General features: G+C 43.1%; 1 protein-coding gene across 2 annotated transcripts; it reads right to left on the minus strand.

The window, feature by feature from the left end:
• Positions 1–364: 364 nt before the first annotated feature.
• On the minus strand, positions 365–16,677 carry LOC118422965 (zinc finger protein 106-like). 2 transcript variants are annotated; one of them, XM_035830863.1, is made up of 22 exons: positions 16,286–16,677; positions 15,358–15,431; positions 15,039–15,100; positions 14,688–14,828; positions 12,861–14,238; positions 11,804–11,957; positions 11,340–11,410; positions 10,552–10,818; positions 9,877–10,392; positions 8,124–9,140; positions 6,338–7,899; positions 5,770–5,831; positions 5,402–5,538; positions 5,024–5,143; positions 4,320–4,397; positions 3,999–4,115; positions 3,274–3,465; positions 2,505–2,636; positions 1,991–2,113; positions 1,680–1,751; positions 1,252–1,398; positions 365–822 (listed from the first exon to the last, which is right to left on the minus strand). In XM_035830863.1, the coding sequence occupies exons 2-22, from the start codon at positions 15,412–15,414 to the stop codon at positions 766–768; spliced, it is 6,462 nt and encodes a 2,153-aa protein (XP_035686756.1). In that variant the 5' UTR covers positions 15,415–15,431; positions 16,286–16,677; the 3' UTR covers positions 365–765. The 2 variants fall into 2 exon arrangements, with proteins under 2 accessions (XP_035686756.1, XP_035686748.1); XM_035830855.1 differs by having other exon boundaries at positions 9,877–10,818.
• Between the last annotated feature and the right edge of the window lie 91 nt (positions 16,678–16,768).

Here is a 16,768-nt window from a genome sequence, read left to right on the forward strand (position 1 = left end):
TGAAACTCATGACCAAAGGACCGAGACCAAATGAGAAGTGACTTGCAAACACAGTAAAAAATGTGTGTACATTATGCACAATGATCTCTGTTTTTAAATTGCGTCTACATTCTATAGTATCCACCGCAACCAGTTGAGTAGTTACATGTGGGTATGTCACTGGACTGTGCCAAATTGTGGCAGGCATTCGCAAAGTGGCCCTAAATAGCACCGATTGACGTACCTTTTTCAAGTTTTAAAAAATTTTACCATTGGCGAAAAGGCGCAACGGTTTTTAATTCAGTGGCAATTTTCCAGTAAAGAAAATTGACACAATTTGCAAAGTTGATGCAATTTCCCAGTGCAAGTCCAGTGAGATACCCACTTATCAATCTTTCTTAACCTTCTTTTGGTTATTAAAGACCACACTAGCTACATACTTTCTGCTTCACACCGATGACAAGTATACAATGATGGACCTAAGAAAAGTCCAATTGGGAGAACTTTCTTCCCCTTTTTCATTACAAAATAAGACACAACCGATATTACAACTCCAGACTGGAAGTCAAACTTCACATGACCTATACAGTATGGGACCTATCTACTGAATACCTTTCACAGCATCAGTTGTAGCCTTCAAAATGCTTGTCTTACAAAAAGTGATTACAATATAAAAAAAAAGACCTGGCTACGTGCTTTCTGAGGAAACAAAACTACACCAAAGTGAACTTGGTCCTTGAGAGTTGACATTGCTATTCTATCTGATCTCCTGGGATGAATTGTTTGTCACAACTCCTTCACATAGTGCTGATCCACATGAGTAGATAGGTGTTGTTGCACCTCCTGCAGGAAAGAAAAAGTTAATGGCAAATGAAAATTAGTTATGAAGTAATATGGTTACCATATTAGAATAAAACATTTTTGCATTATATTAGATGCCATTACTGAAATTTGCTAAGACGTACATGTATCAAAGTGTTGACAAAGGGCATTGTTAAAAAATCAAAAGTTAGGTATAATTTCAATGTGGCTACCTACACCTAGGCCATTCATGGTGTTAAATGGCCCAGTGGCTAGGTTAATGGACACGAGATCGAGAGATTATGGTTTCAATTCCTATCATTCCTAGCTTTCCTCGTCAATCAAACCGGGGAGTAAAAAATCTGACTTCAGTCGGGGAGGTTAAAGCTGTGACAGGAGAGGGATGGGCTCTGTTGTCAACTATTGTGCCCTAGACAAAGTGAACTTAAAGGCTAGGGACCTTTACCCTACCTGTACATTGTGTTTCTTCATACAGAAGTCCTTGACACATGTTTTCCAGCAGCAGGTGATCATGGTCTGGTTGGGCTGGATGTGGTCTGTTTCCAGGTGCTGCTTCAGGTGCCCCCGCATGCCGAATATCAGGCTACAGCCGCGCCACTAAGAAGTTAATAAATATGCAGTTTTTGTCACCAGGAGTTTTCCACTAACACAATACTCAACAGTGAAATTATCTGTGAAGTCTCTCAAAACGCAGGAATCTAAACATTTGTGAGGGGTTTATGCTATATGTACTTTGAATGCTGAGCAAATAAAACTTTTCCATTATGGGGCCAGATACCACACAACCTAGTGGAAATGGCTGCTGTTTGTTTCTTGCTTTTGCCATATACATCCACTAGGAAGTTATTATTTCAAACATGACTCTTGGTACTACTCACCCAACAACGAAAGTTCTTGGTTAAGTCCAGTGGCAAGGCAGTCAAACTCCCATCATAGCATCCAACATATACCTAAAACATAAAGCACCAAAATCTTAGATGGAAGAATAATACTGACAATTGGCCTATAAATGTTCAAAGATAAGAGAATGTATACTGATGCTGTTCATATTCCCTCAGGAATGAAATAGGCCAATCCTGAAATTGTTTGAGTACAGGTACAAGTGCTGAACCTAAACCTCTGATCACTGATACACCTGCACCCAATGTTACATTCAGGTACAGTTGATGAAGACATAGTTGATACTGACCATACTCTTGTGCACCTTGAGGCACATGATCATGTCCTTCTGTCCCCCGTACACCTGGAGTTTCTCCTGGGAGGCCACCTCAAACACACGCACCAGTCGGTCCAGCGATGCCGTGATCATCACCTTTGTTTTAAATAAATATTCCTTTATTATTTCTTCAAAATCAAATGGACATACAAAGAACACGCATGGCACAGCAATCAAAATGGGTAAATCACATTACTAACAAAAAAATGATAAACAAAAACCATCTTACAGTATTGATAGTTTACATAGATAAGCTAACCCTAACCTTACCATAACCCTAAGCCCTAACCTAACCCTTAGCCCTATCCCCTATCCTTAACCTTACTCTAAACCCTAATCTAACCCTACAACCCAACCATTTCCTAACCTAAACCCAAACCCAAACATTAAGCCCTAAAGCCTTCCTAGCCCTACCCTAGCTATAACCTTATCCTAAACCGGAAAATCTGACCTTTACCCTAACCCTACCCTAACCCATGATCCTCACCTTGCCGACCACGTGGATACCAGTCACTGCATGGCTGTGTCCTTTGTAGATGCCCTGTAACTCCCCGGTGTTGATGTTGTGGGCCATGACCATGGTGTCAGCTGATCCGCTGTACACAAGGTGGTTAACAACCTGTATGTGTGGAGATACAAAGTCTCTGTTATGCCCCGTTTACAAATCAAGAATTTAGCTCGGCCGAGTTGTCAGCGAGCTCTAAATTACGAGGAGGCATGACCCTGATACCTACGAGCAAATGGCAGAGTTTCTTCATCGGCATCAGAGTCATACCTCCTCGTAATTTAGAGCTCGTTGACAACTCGGCCGAGCTAATTTCTTGATTTGTAAACGGGGCTTAAGGGAACATTTTATCTTGGTCCTTTTATAATTCTTATGCTGTTAAAAGTAACACTCACACTAAGTAACATGGGCAAGAATTGGTAGTTTAAGTTCACATTTTAGTGTAACTTATGTTGGGGGGAAAATTGTAATCAAATGTAGATGACATGATAGTGGGAGTTAATATGAAAAGTTGTTATTGGGCACTAATCTCGTCAGGAATATTAGGCAATACCAGTACTAGTCATCCATGACACAGTACTGCAGCCTGGAACAGACAGACGATATACTACTTTTGCCTAACTAGTTGATGGAAATGTGTGGCCAACTTGTAGCTTTTGGTATTCCAAGATGGCAACTCACATCGGATGATGACAATTGTAAAACATATATTTCGTTCATCCCAATCATGTATGTTCTTCTAAGCACCTACCTGCATACAGAGGGGTGTTTTGGAGTGTCCAGTGAGGGTTTTGAGTAAGAGCCCGTCCCAGGCGTCTCTGATAGAGATGGTGGCATCGTACGACCCCACCAGCAGCAGGCGCCGCGGCCCCTCCTTCCCTGTTGTTATGCAGCTGATGGCCCGGGGAGTGTGGCAGTCAAACTTGTCCACACATTTCCTCGTCTAAACAAAACATTTACGTTAAGCCAACAGCATTAAGACTGAAGCCAGTAACAAACGAAAGCAGTCTAAGTTGTAATTTAAGCCACTTTATACAAAATATATATGTCACAATCTGGCAGAACTGGCAATTTTCCCGGTAGAGAAAATGATCAGTCTCTGTAGAGATACATCGTGCTCAGAACCTTTGTCAGTACAATCAGTGATTCGACCATTAGAGATCCTGATCAGGGTCTGTAAATTTTTCTCTGTGTGTAAAGAAACCTTTAAAAGACAGTCAGAACTTTTTAACTTCATACATGTCACTTCAAATCAATGGATTGACTTGAAACTCACAATCCATGCAAGGCCACCCTAACACCTTCCTAGCATCCTGATTGCAATCTCTGTCAACAAAACCCTGATCAACAAGTAGAATTGCAGACTCTGTCTGTCAGATGGCAATCTCTGCCCTTGCATGTATGTGGTACCATTCAAGTCTGCTGTTAGTTTGTGTGTGGACTCCCAGACAACTGTTGGCTGACATCTGTCCTTACCTGGGTATTGATGGAGATGACCTGGCCATTACCCAGTCCCAGGTACAGAGTGTTCCAGTTCTGGTGCATACACAGCACCCTGTCATCCAGCTCATACTTCAGCACACAGGCTGCCGTCTGGAAACAGTCAGGAATTGTGATGATTATACATTACAGGTAAATAAGAATAAGAACATTGTTTTCTTTATGACCTCCAACTTTAGCAGATGGCATAAAAGTATCACTAACGGTGTCTCTTATACAAATATACATTCAAACATCCAAACCACTGGCAAGGGGCATCTACATGGTGTCCAACATTTCAGTCCTTCATGTTCTCACCTTTACATTGTAACACCTGACAGTCTTGTCACTAGAGCCTGTGTACAGCCTCTCCTCCCCACCCTGACTCTTCACCACCTGTAGGAAACAATGGAAGGAGGGATCAGTTTCTCCAAGATCAACTACATGTTTCTTTACTACTTTTTTTCTACTATTATAAATTATCAATGCCCCTACCAGTAACTGTTACTAATTCCTAATCTGAATACAGTTTCAACCTATGGTACTCCATTTGCTTGTAAGTAGCTAGATAAAAGATTTTACACATATATTTTTGTTTGTTTTGTGTAACTGGTAAAGTGCATTTAGGTGTAACACAACAGTTATGTAGTACTGCAATACAAGCTGTGTTTACTCCACTCGCACTGAAATGGACCCCAACTCTTTTTTACAAGTGTAATGGGTTCTTGATGTGCTCAGGGCGTGGCTATCCTTAAACATAGGACCTCTGGCTTAATGTGCCATCTAAGGAAAACATCCCTGAAGCTAGGCAAGCGTGTTCACTTGAGTGGAGAAATACATCTCTAACTGGAGCTAGATACTCACCAGCAAATCGAGTGGGGAAATACTAGTAGGTGCGAAGTGCTTTTCCCAATGGCATACAACATTGGGGCCTGCTACTAGGACTTAGAAGCTAGAACCTTAGATTCAACAGCCCAAGCCACAAAAATACCCTGACAACTTGCCATATCATACCCCCTCACCTGTAGACAGTTAATCTTCCTGTTGTGCCCCTTATACACTTGTACACACTCCCTGCTGACTAGACTCCAGGCCTTAGCCACCATGTCTGCAGACACGCTGTACAAAAAGTCTCCTGAGATCTGCAACAAAAGTCATACACCTAACCATTAACAATCACACTGGAAAACAGTAGTTACAAGCTTTATTATGGCCAAGAATTCCTCACTAGAGATTCAGACTGTCAATGACAAAAAAATTACAGCAATGACAGTGCAGAACAATCTGAATTTTATGCTTGCCTGCTCCCCGGGGTAACGGGGGAAATAGTTAGCATGATGGTGTAGCAACCCTTTTTGACACATCTATGGAAGGAAGGTTCCAATGAAAAAAATGAGCACCTGAATAGCCACTACTCCTCCAGTGTGCCCTACAAAGGAGCCAGGGGTGTGGTCATTAGTCCTATTTGCCACAGACTGGGGAGGGGGGTCAGACTGGCTGGATGTGGGAGTCTCGTTTGTGTTTCCTACACTAGAAGCTGAAATACAAGTGTGAAAAATACAACAGTTAGAGCTAATATGTGTGCACTTTCCAAATCAGTAAAGATGAGCATAAGTGAAGCCTGACATATATATTTGAAACCCAACACACAGGGAAAATGTACTGTAACTGAACTACAAATAAAATCAATGCATCAAAATGAACCTAAAATGACCACATACAAATGTAGTTGACACTTGCCTGAAACATACAATAGAGTCTGACTTACCCTCTTTCTTTACTTGTTTTCTAAACTTTTGTGCTACACCTGGCTGGATCAATAGTTGTTGCCTGCAAAAAAGGAATTAAAATTGTCAAACTTCTGTCAGATACCACTGAGGTATCAAGTTAACTACACCTGACGGACGAACATCATCCTCAAGTTAACAAATGAATTCAATACTTGAAGAATGGTTTATGTTGCAAAATACAAAATGCTTGTAGCTACAAAGACAGCAAGAAATCAAAGACCCCATAGCTCTGTAAAATATTGTGTTTTGTCAATTACTGTATTAAGTAAGATTTTCTCTTCTGCTTTCTATGTAGGACCAACTTTAAAACCAGGCCTAGCTTAACATCCTATTCTATAACTAAGCAGGACGGGCAAACTTTAGACCAGACCCAAACCTTCCTATCTTGACAACCTTCTTAGCTTGACAATCTCCAATCATATCATCTACCACCTCACATCCTGCCATTCTACTGTATTCAAATATCTACCAACCCACACACCTTGACAAAGAAACACAATACAATACCATTAATACTATTTTCATGTAGGTAACAAGAACGCTGACCTTGGCAACTGAGGCAGTGTAGCCCCTTCAGGCGGGGATGAGTTAGTAGTACAGGTAGATGACACCACATTCTGTTCTTCAGCAGGCGTAGGGTGGCTGGAGGTGACATGATCTTGCTTGTGTTCCTCATCCGAGTCGATAACCAGCACTTCAGTCTCCTGTTTTGGTTCATCGATCAGCGACACACTCTCGGCAGGGCTGGTCGGACACAGCAACTCTCCTGGAACCTGCTCGGTGCTGTCTGGACTCTTCATCACCTTCCTAGGCTGGGACAGCACGCTGTCCACTATTTCTGAGAAGCTGTCCCTGTCTGTACGTTTGTCTACACCCTGTCTACCTTTGCTTGCTGACTTAGCTGCTGCCTTCTTTGCTGATTTGGGCTTCCTCCTTGGCACACGTGGATGGTCGTCTGGACTTGTCTCTGATGGTGCAGCCTGGAGAAATGGCTTTCTCTTCTTCTTCTTTTTCTTTGCCCCCTTGGAGCTCCCCACGCTGTCTACACTGGATGCCCTGCTTGGTGGCCTCATTGAATTATCTGTCCGTGCCTCCTTCTTCTTTTTACCCTTTCTCTGTGTCTGTCGTTTATCTGTACCTGTGGTACTGTCCTTTGATGTACCAGGCTGGGCAAGCAGCAAGTCATCTACACTGCATAGAGCTACATTGCCACTTCCTTGTTTCCCTCCCTGTATCGACACCACGGGTGTACTTTGAGGGGTACTAACAACGTTTTCACTCTCCTCAAGGAAGTGTTGTGAGGCACTTCTTAGCTGTTGAAAGTTAGCAGCCAACTGTTTGAGCATGGGGCTCTGATATTGACTGTTCTTTTCTTCTCCCCCTACGTCCACTTCCATCCGAACACCGGCCACTTTCCCTGTCTTAGTTTGCTGTTGTACTGGGGACTGGGTCTGTGATTCCTCTGCATCACCGAAATCTAAGGTGGGAACGATGGGAGCAGCAGTTTCTCTCATCCTGAGGTTACCACTACTGGAAAGCAGCGTATGTGCAGATGTATTGACAGCAGTGCTGGGTTGGTTGCTGACACTGTCATTGCATGAACTATTGGTGGACTTTGCAGACCGGTCTCTTTTTCTACGGGTAGACTTGGTGGGAAGGCTTGCATAGGATTCTGATCTTCTAGCATCAGCAAGAGACTGTGATAACAAGAACTCAGGGGGTGTGGCGTATTGACTGACACCTTGTGCAGACAGACTTGTGGGTGACACAGGCTCCTCCTTCACTCTCACCACAGTGGTGTCTCCGTGGGAGAGATTCAAACTGCTGTCAATCTGAACTGTCAGGTGAGACTGGTCTTGGAGGACGCCACTGTTGTTTGCTGAGGAGATGGCACTTTGTTCTAAGGCAGACAGAGTCGTGTTGTGCGTTGCAGTCTTGGTTTGGTCCATGGCTGAGGGAGGGCGGGGAGACTGGTCCCTGGGGGTGCTGTGGGTCGGGGAGGCCACGGTGGTCGATGCTCGTGAGTTAGAGGCAGAGCTCCGTTGTGAAACTGCACCCTGCAGAATCTCCAGCCTCTTCTGCCTCAGGTGGGACACCTGTTGGACAACCTGGAAAAAAGACATTGATGTAAAAAAACATGGTTCACAATGTGTTTATACATGTACATGTATAGCTTTTCTATATCACCTGTGCCAGTCTTTTCTGTATATGCAATTTACACCCCAAAAGAATAGAAAGAAGAAATTCAGAAAAATCAGTGTAAGTTACAAATCACAAAGGACTATTTTGGAATTTTCAGTCTTCAGTAAGGTTGAATCTAGGCTCTTCCCACCTGAGCTTTCTTGACTTCCAGCTGGTGTAGCTCATCCACAGCTTTCTGCATGATGACCTTGACCTCAGCGATGCGCTGCTCCACGGCAGCCTGCTTCCTGTGCAGCCCCTCCTCCTGCAGGGAGATGGTCAGCAGGTGGTTCAGGTTCACCCTGGGACTGGTCTCTGTCTCCGAACCATCCTGTGGTTTCCTCTTCTTCACCTGGTCCTGTGCAGCACCACCTGCATCACCAACAGCTACATCGACTTCAGCATACGTCCTCTTGTTTCTTGTGTTATTCTCTTCCCTGTTCTCCTGCAGTTCTACCTGTGGTGTGGCCACCTCAACATCTGCATCTTCTTTCTCCTGCTTAATGACAACACCAGGAGGGAGGGGTGATTCAGTTTGAGGGGGAGCTGTGACTGGAGTCTCCTTCTCAACAGCAGGAAGTCGCACAGGCTCAGACTGGTGTCCCTCATCATTGGAGCAGGGAACGTTGTCTCTGATCTCCTCCTGGGCAGACTGGACATGCTGGTGCTCTGATGGCTCTGTGTCTCTTTGCTCTGATGTGGTCTCTGGTTCCTTCCTCACTGTGCTAGGCTGATGGGAGCGGGAAGAAATAACAGTCGTATCCGTATGTTCTTCCGGCGCTTGTGTTGAGACACGACGACGTCTTTGCGTTCTCAGTGAACTGGACCCTGTTGGAGAGTTTGTTACTGGTGGCTCCTCCAGACTGGGTGAGTCATTAGACGGGGGCTCCATCTTCACTCTAACACTGCCTCCTCCTGTAACACAGTCCTGGTCCTGTGACCTGTCCCCTGCTTCTTGTGTGTCGTGATCACTGTCTGCAGTGATATGTAACTCCGCTGCAGCCTCGCTGATCTCCTTCAGCTGTTCCATGGACAGTTCGTGCAGGGCTATATCCTGCAGGTTGATTGTGATTGCTTGTGGATCCAGGTCATTTTGGCTACTGGAGAGGGAAGGTGGCCCAAGCTGGAGGCCAAACCTAGGAAGTCTGGTCGCTTTTTGTTTTTGGCCCTGAAGAAAACATTGCACAAGGAAAAACATTATCACATGTGTCTACTTAACAAAAAGGCTGATCAATGGCTGGATTTCAGTAAAAGTACCCAAGCTATAATGAACAGATATTCTTTGGTGCTTTTCAGTTCTTTAGTTTACTAGTACAGTCAAACCTGCCCGAGCGACCACCTCTTCTCAGCGACCACCTGGCCATTTCGACCGCTTTTTCTCGGTCCCGATTTATTTTCCCATTGACGTAAGCATTAAGCGACCTTTTCTCAACGACCACCTGGCCAACGCGACCGCGACCGGCCCAAATTCGGACCCATAACGACCGCATCATTTTCAAAATTGAGGTTTTCATCGATTTTTTACGATAACTAGCGCGATTTTGTGCCGAAATCGGCCAGTTTGCGTCGGATTTTGGGGTTAAATTTACAGTTTACAATGTGCGTGTTTTATTTGACATTAAAGACCTCGCTTCTTTGCGTGCATGCAGTGTGCTTGCTATTTGGCATTAAACACAACGGAAACCATTTGTACTTTGCATCGGGCATGTTTTAAGTTGATACTCTTCTCAGCGACCACCTGTCCAAATCGACCGTTTTTGTCCGGTCCCCCGGGTGGTCGTCTTGGGCAGGTTTGACTGTACTTAACACAAAAGTAAAAAATATTCCATGAATTCTTCCATACATTACCAGGCCCTATATACTATGTACAATATGTACAAAATGTACTTGTGATATCCACTAACCTGTTGATGTTGAACCAGCTGGCTCCACTGTTGGTGTTGCCTGTTGCGTGATTTGGGAGAGTTCAGGAACTGGATGAGTGCCGAGGGAAGACCAGTCTCCGTGACCTCTCCCTTCCGCTGTTGGCTACTCCCCGGCTTCAGCCTGCTGCGTGCTCCCGCGATGTTGGGCTGCATCGTCCCACCACCAGTCTTGCTCTTGGCAGACAAATACTTGCCCAGCTCTTTCTGCAGATGCGGTGGAAGTTGGAGCTTCTCCAGCACTTTCGCTGCAGCTCCTTCAGAGTCGCTACCATCACTTTCACTAGTTCTTCTGACACGCCCCTCGCTTGGAGAGGCAGCGTTATCACTGATTCTCTTTCCACTGCTGTCCATCCCATCGCAACTGCTTGGATTTCTAGGTTGTCTCTCATCAGGACAACTAGTGGACCTCCCCAGCATGGTACGAGTAGTTTCTGCACTACCAGCGCCCATCATGTCTTTGCTTTTTGTGACAGTAGTAGGAGACTTAAAAGAGTCCTGAGGGTAAGGAGGAAAGGAAGACTTTGAGTGGCTGTACTTGGCCCTAAAGGCTTGGAGGGAAAAGGTTCTGGGAGAACCTGGTGAACTTGTAGTAGTAGGTGGTGAGGTAGTTAGAGAGTTGTCTTTTGTTGCATGCAATGTTGTTTCTGTACAGACCTTAAGGATATTGCTTGCTGTAGCTGAAGTTTGTGTGGTAGAGGATGGGGCTGGTGACATCAGTGCAGAATGGCTGCTTGTTGCAAGTGATTCTCCTTTCTGGTGTGCTGTCCTTAGTGAAAAGCCAGGCTTCTCACAGGAGATATCTTTTGTTGGCCTGCTGTTGCTGTCTGTGTCTGAGGCTTCCCCAACTTTCTTCCCATCCTTCTCAGGCAGTATCTGCAAGTAGCTTCCATCATGATGAGAACTTCCCTTTCTTTCACTCACCTAAAAACATAAGGCATGTCCTAGTTATTAGGTCTTACATATTACTAGCTACTTGTCAGTCACATTTGAATTGAAGAACAAAGCACTTGCCATACTTCTTAACAGGGTTGCACAAGTACACAAAACATCTTCCAGTTTGAACTAACTTTTCACTGGCCTAAGTATGCATTTTACTTGCAACAAGGAAAGCCTTATCAGTAAATGATACTTTCAAAGCATGTGTGGACATCATGTGCCAATAGAAAATCACAAGAAGCATGATCTAAACACATGCCTTAATCACCAGCTAAGAATGTTGACAATTGGCTTTTGGGGCTGGGAGCATAATCTAGCCAGACTATTGGACCAATATCTATGACCAATATCACCCGTGGAAAATATGCACCAGCCCGATCAGGCCAGTATACATAGGATATACTAGTAAACCTTACCCAATCAGCATTTCCACTTGCCCCGGAGGAAATTGGACCATGGACTTAATCCAACTTTGACATACAGAAATAACATTGGGAGTAGCTTACCTCTGGGGGTGGGGGGACTGTGGCTGGTACCTCTAGCAGGAGGGAAGGCATAAGGTCTGGGCCAGGCCGTCCTGTAAAGTTAAACAGGAACATTTTCTTTAGTACATCTCTAGATATAAAAAAAATTACCACGGACAAATGACAGGATGCAGAACTCTACTTATTAGCATTACACCACTTCTAAATCAGTAGGTTATGGGAATGACTAGCTATGCCAGACTAGCTAGTGGTAGGGGTTCAGACTTCGGTTATTCTAAGGAGATATTATAAACTGTGAGTCCTGTGTTGAAGAAAAGAAAATATTGGCATTTGGCAATATACAGTGTGTGGTGGCTCACTTACAAATAAAAATGTACAAGAGTGGTGTGCTATGCCATATGATTTGTGGCTTCTCTCAGTATGAGTAGCATAAAATGACAGCAACAAGCACCATTGATCCAACAACATCACCAACACTTGCATACCTGGACGCTCATCATTGCTGTCTTCTGTGTCCATGGAAACTTCATTGTAGTCATCAAGCAACTCGGTGGGGAGGGGGGCAGTGCTGGGCTGTCTGGTTGATACAACATTGTCCTTAGGACAGGACAACCCTTGTCTCTCTTCCTGCTGTTTTGACTGTAAGCATATGAAACACAGTTTGTTAAAACCTTTTGCAAAGTTGCCAACCCTGCAGTATTACATTGTTACCTTCTCACCCAGACAAAGATTATATTATCATACTCATAAATAGTATGAATCATAGTACTAGTATATGTATGTGGTTCTACTACTTCTAGCAAATTGCCAGCTCTTAGTGTTAAAGAAAAGGATTGTGATCATGATGAGAATCACTGTCAGCCTACATTTGTATGATAGCCTCAAATCATAATGCATGTGTCATCAAATTCACAAGATCAAATGACATATACAGAGACCAATCAAACAGACAACTCCGGGACTTAGAATGTCAGACATCTGCAGTTAAAAAATCCAACACACTCATCTAGAATAGGAGTCACCTGGTGTGCTTGGCTATATACACAAGGCCTAGGAAAAAAATGTTGTGTTTCCTGTTTCCCTACCTACCCTAGAAAAACCTGCCAACCCTAGACTTTTTTTTGGGGTGGGCAGTGGAGTCACATAGATTCCAGTTAGAATTTTCATTCAGCCTGCTTCCTATTGAAGTAAAACACTGCTTGTCCCATCTAATGAAGGATAAATGTATCTATCATGCACAAAATTAAAGTTTGACATTGAAAGACAAGTGTCATCATACATTTCAGTTTACTTTGTTCAACTGTATTGTAAATATGTATCACTAGAATTTTGGCCAGCCTAAAAAAAAATACAAGAAAAAAAAAGATAATCCCTACCTACCGACCCTAATTTTTTCAGGACTGAAACAGGAAACACAACATTTTTTTCCTAGGCCCAAACTACAGTGACACCACTAATAGCTTCTTGATGAAGCATCATGCTTCTCCTCTATATAACAATAAGGATGACAATACTTCACAAAAGAAAATCAGATTAACTCACTTGCTCCTTCTGCACACCTGGAGTAGACTCTACCTGGCCAGTCTTTTCTTTCTGATCCCCCCTGGGTGTAAGAAACTTCTCCATCCTTCTCTTTACCCTCTGTTCCAACGACACAGGCAGTTTCTCCCTTTCACTCTCTTCTTGCCTCTTGGCCCTGAGAAGATTGCCCAAATTCTCTGCTCTACTGAGTACCTGCTGGACATACGAATCCCTATCTACCTTGGTCTTTTCTGTCTCTATGGTGGGCTTGGGGATGTCCTTTTCAGCGGTCTTGAAGCTACCTTTTCTCACTCTGCTTAACTCAAGCAAAGCAGCTTTCATGACTGGGGTTTCTACAGAAGTCTTACGAGAGCTGTGTGAGGTTTCTCTTCGTCGTTCTGTTTCTGATGAGCCTCTCTCTTCTACTTTATGTTCTGGTCTGAGGTTTGAGTCAGACTTCCTTTCTGCATCCGTTGGTGCCTCGAGCTCCAGAGCAATGTCAAGTGAACGCCTTCGTTCAGATGAAGGCATGCTTGTCCTTCTAGGTGAAGATGGCAAAGAATGAGGTCTTTCTGCACTTTGGTGCCTTACATGGTCATTTTCTTGGTCTCCAGTTGCATGGCTTGGTCTTGACCACCTGTGTCTACTTGAGGAACTGTTTGAAACACTATTGTTGGCTCTGCTATCAGAGGGGCTATGCATAATGTCTTGAGCTGGCCTTTCCAGCTCTTTCTCTGGGACATTTGGGTCCCTGTCTCTACCATGGGTACCAACAGGGAATCTATTCCTTTCTTGACTCATGCCAGCAGAAGACCTTCTTTGATGTACAAAAGAATCTTCTTGCATGTGAGCTGCATCTTCTCTTGATCCTCGTCCTCTTGCCCTATGTCTTAGATCATAAGGAGAATATCTCCTTTCATGTGACCTTGGCCTTTCTGCCTCCCTAGTGAATCTATGACCGTCTTGTCTGTATCTATTAGGTCCACAATACTCATAATTAAAGGCATGGAAGCCATCTTCGTATGCAAATGAGTCTTCATAGTAGTAGTTCTGTGCTGTCTGCTGCATGTTCTGATGGTAGGGGACTGGGCTTTCTTGTGACCACTGCTGATACTGCTCACCTGGTGGGTTATTCCACCTTGGTGAGATGGCTGGGGGTGTACCAACAGGGCTTCTAGTCTGATCTTCCCATCGTCTGTGTCCTCCCCTACTTCTACCACGTTGAGGGCCTTGGTCCCAGCGCCTCTGTCTACCTCTCCTCATCCCCTGACTATCCCCCCCAGTCCAGGCATCCTGTCCCTCAGGACTACCTTGATAAGTTCCCTTTCTGCTGGCAGGTCTGATAGTTGGCTTTCCTTTATCAGGAGGGGACACTCTTCTATGAGATCTCGTACTGTCCCTGTGGAAGATATAAGTGAAAATAGATTCCAGTGTATGCTCAGTCTTATGCCTTATGGTTAAACAATATCACAACTGCTCAGGAGACCTGTATTAAAAAGTAAACATTGTCATTTGTCACTATACGTGTACTTTCAATACAAAACTTGCAGCTACACACCCATCCTTAACATTTTATGACATACGGATAATGTTTTGTTTTATTTTGTCTTTTCAAATTTTCATACCATGGTTTCAACTTGAAGAACTAAAAACAACAACATAGCAACTAATGCCTTTAGTGACTTATGTTATGACAAATCTGTGTTCTGGAAAAATAATAAAGTTTAGTTAACATATTTTTACTGTGCAACATGTCTTCTATTTCCTCAGTACCAAAATGTCAGTACAAAGCTATAACTGCATTAAGCAAACAAGTTGTCACGTCCATTGTGCATGCTACATTCTGACCTTTCTTTTGGTGGGGAGACCGTCTTTCCCTCCAGACGGTTCTGTCTATTGTGGCGGTGTGTATCAGAGTTGAGGTGTTTGACGTAGGCTGACAGGCCCACACAGGTAGTGTGGCACAAGGTACAGTCATGTGCAGAGTTCCTAGCCATGAAAGAAGCAATTTTTAAAAAGTCATCTGATACTGTAAATGAATCATTGCAGTTACAGGTGATAAATTTAAAAAGTTGTGATTGATTAAAAAAAAAGAATAAGCACATATTCAAATTTACTGTACATTTAGAAAAAATAGAATAACAGATGAAACATAATAATAACATAATATAATCATAACACCAGTATAATTGCACGTACTTGCCATGCTGAGCCTCATACTCCTTATGATGGAGGAGGCTCCAACTGTGTTCTTCCAACTCCTAAAACAATGGAAGGAAGGTTCAGGTTATGCATGAAAACCAGTATGCAGTAGGTTTGTCTCTAATTTACGTTAAAACTTAAATGTTTAAGAGAGCACAAAAATGACTTTCCAGAATTGACAATATACACACTATCAGTATCACTGTTTGCTACGCCTAAGGATATAACCTCCTTGATACGTTGTATTATGTTACTATCAAGCAAAACCCCAGATTGTACTTAGTAACATATTTGCTACATTTGTATTGTAACTTACCTCTTTAGTTGTGTAGACTATCTTGCACAGCTTGCATATAATCTTTTCCTTGGCCATGTTGCTTTTACAAATACCTTTTGAGGAAAAGGGAAAAATTCATAAAGGTCATTTGAGTAAAATAATAATGTCCTTGTTAAAATAAAGTACAATTATAATTGCCGGTCCGTGATGATGACCACATCCAATGTGAGCAAAAAGTACTACAAGAAAATATGATGCCCCAATAAAACAACAAACAGTCGTGGAGACATTCTCTTCTCAAATATCTTGAAATCTGTGCATGTAAAGATTTTATATCATCATTCATCATTGGATAGTAATTAGCATATCTACATTGGTCTGCTAACTTACAACTGCTTTTCTACGCAACACAACAACAAATTTGATAACAGAGATTACCAATTGGATATGCCTAGATAAGCTGGAACAAGTTGTTTGACAGAGGTAGTTTTATACTAGCTCAGAGTCATAAATTAGACAACAACCTAATTACTGTGTCAACTGTGGAACTGGTACTCCCTCATATCACTCAAGTGGCTAAATTGGCTTAAACGATAAGTGTTTTAAATCTTGTGCAAACTATTCTGGTGTTTTCTTATAACATGTTTATACCAAACAGTCAAACACTTGTAAAACAGATACAAAGAAGCTCTGGAGGGCAACAAGTACTATACACGGAATGTGATAGCTTTAAGAGCCAAAATACCGAATAACCGTTCCATGTTAGACAACAAAGGCGAGTGGACATACATCGTTGACTACTCTAAACATGTAACTCAATACGCCACCTGCTAGATTCTCGTGCTGTCAAATGTTTTAATACCGTACTTCGACATTACAATCGCCATCTGTACAGTTTGTCAACATAGGTCCATGCCAAAGTCATAACAGATCGATTTGTGACCTTGTAACAACTTTTAAATCTTACCTCAAACACTCCAACAAGCACTTCATGTCGACCCGGATACCAAACAAGAAGGGTAATATTACGTGCCGGAGTGTACACATTGCTTGTATACACTACCAACGGTCAAAACTGCCGTCCATTCAGACACACACCTTAGATATGCAAATGAGCGTCTTCGAAATCCAGCGTGCTCCTTAGCACTTCTGGCATGTACTTATACCGTATAGCATTTATCATTCGACATACCAAGCAGTAGGGAAGTTGGATAGGATAAATCCTACATAAGGGAATAGACTTTTACTATACTTTGGGACAGAGGGAAGACAAATGGTAATTTTATCCCCACAAAGTCGTAAAAATAGCTAGAGCTCCGCCATTTTGGGTCACAACATGAAGCATGACGGGATACCAATCAATCGCAGACGACTATCTTTACTAAAACCGTTGTTCATTGGCTACAATTAGTAGCTCGTCATCATTTTAACCAATCAGACGCGGCGTACT

Source organism: Branchiostoma floridae, chromosome 1, assembly GCF_000003815.2.
Source record: "Branchiostoma floridae strain S238N-H82 chromosome 1, Bfl_VNyyK, whole genome shotgun sequence".
NCBI classification, from domain to species: domain Eukaryota; kingdom Metazoa; phylum Chordata; class Leptocardii; order Amphioxiformes; family Branchiostomatidae; genus Branchiostoma; species Branchiostoma floridae.

What these genes read in the sequence shown, in the direction of transcription:
- LOC118422965 (XM_035830855.1), bottom strand. Translation starts at nt 15,414, where the DNA reads ATGGCCAAGGAAAAGATTATATGCAAGCTGTGCAAGATAGTCTACACA. An exon ending in ACACTGCCTCAGTTGCCAAG is followed by an intron (nt 5,832 to 6,337) that starts GTCAGCGTTCTT and finishes CCTTTTTTGCAG; the next exon opens with GCAACAACTATTGATCCAGC. An exon ending in GTATCCACGTGGTCGGCAAG is followed by an intron (nt 2,114 to 2,504) that starts GTGAGGATCATG and finishes TTTAAAACAAAG; the next exon opens with GTGATGATCACGGCATCGCT.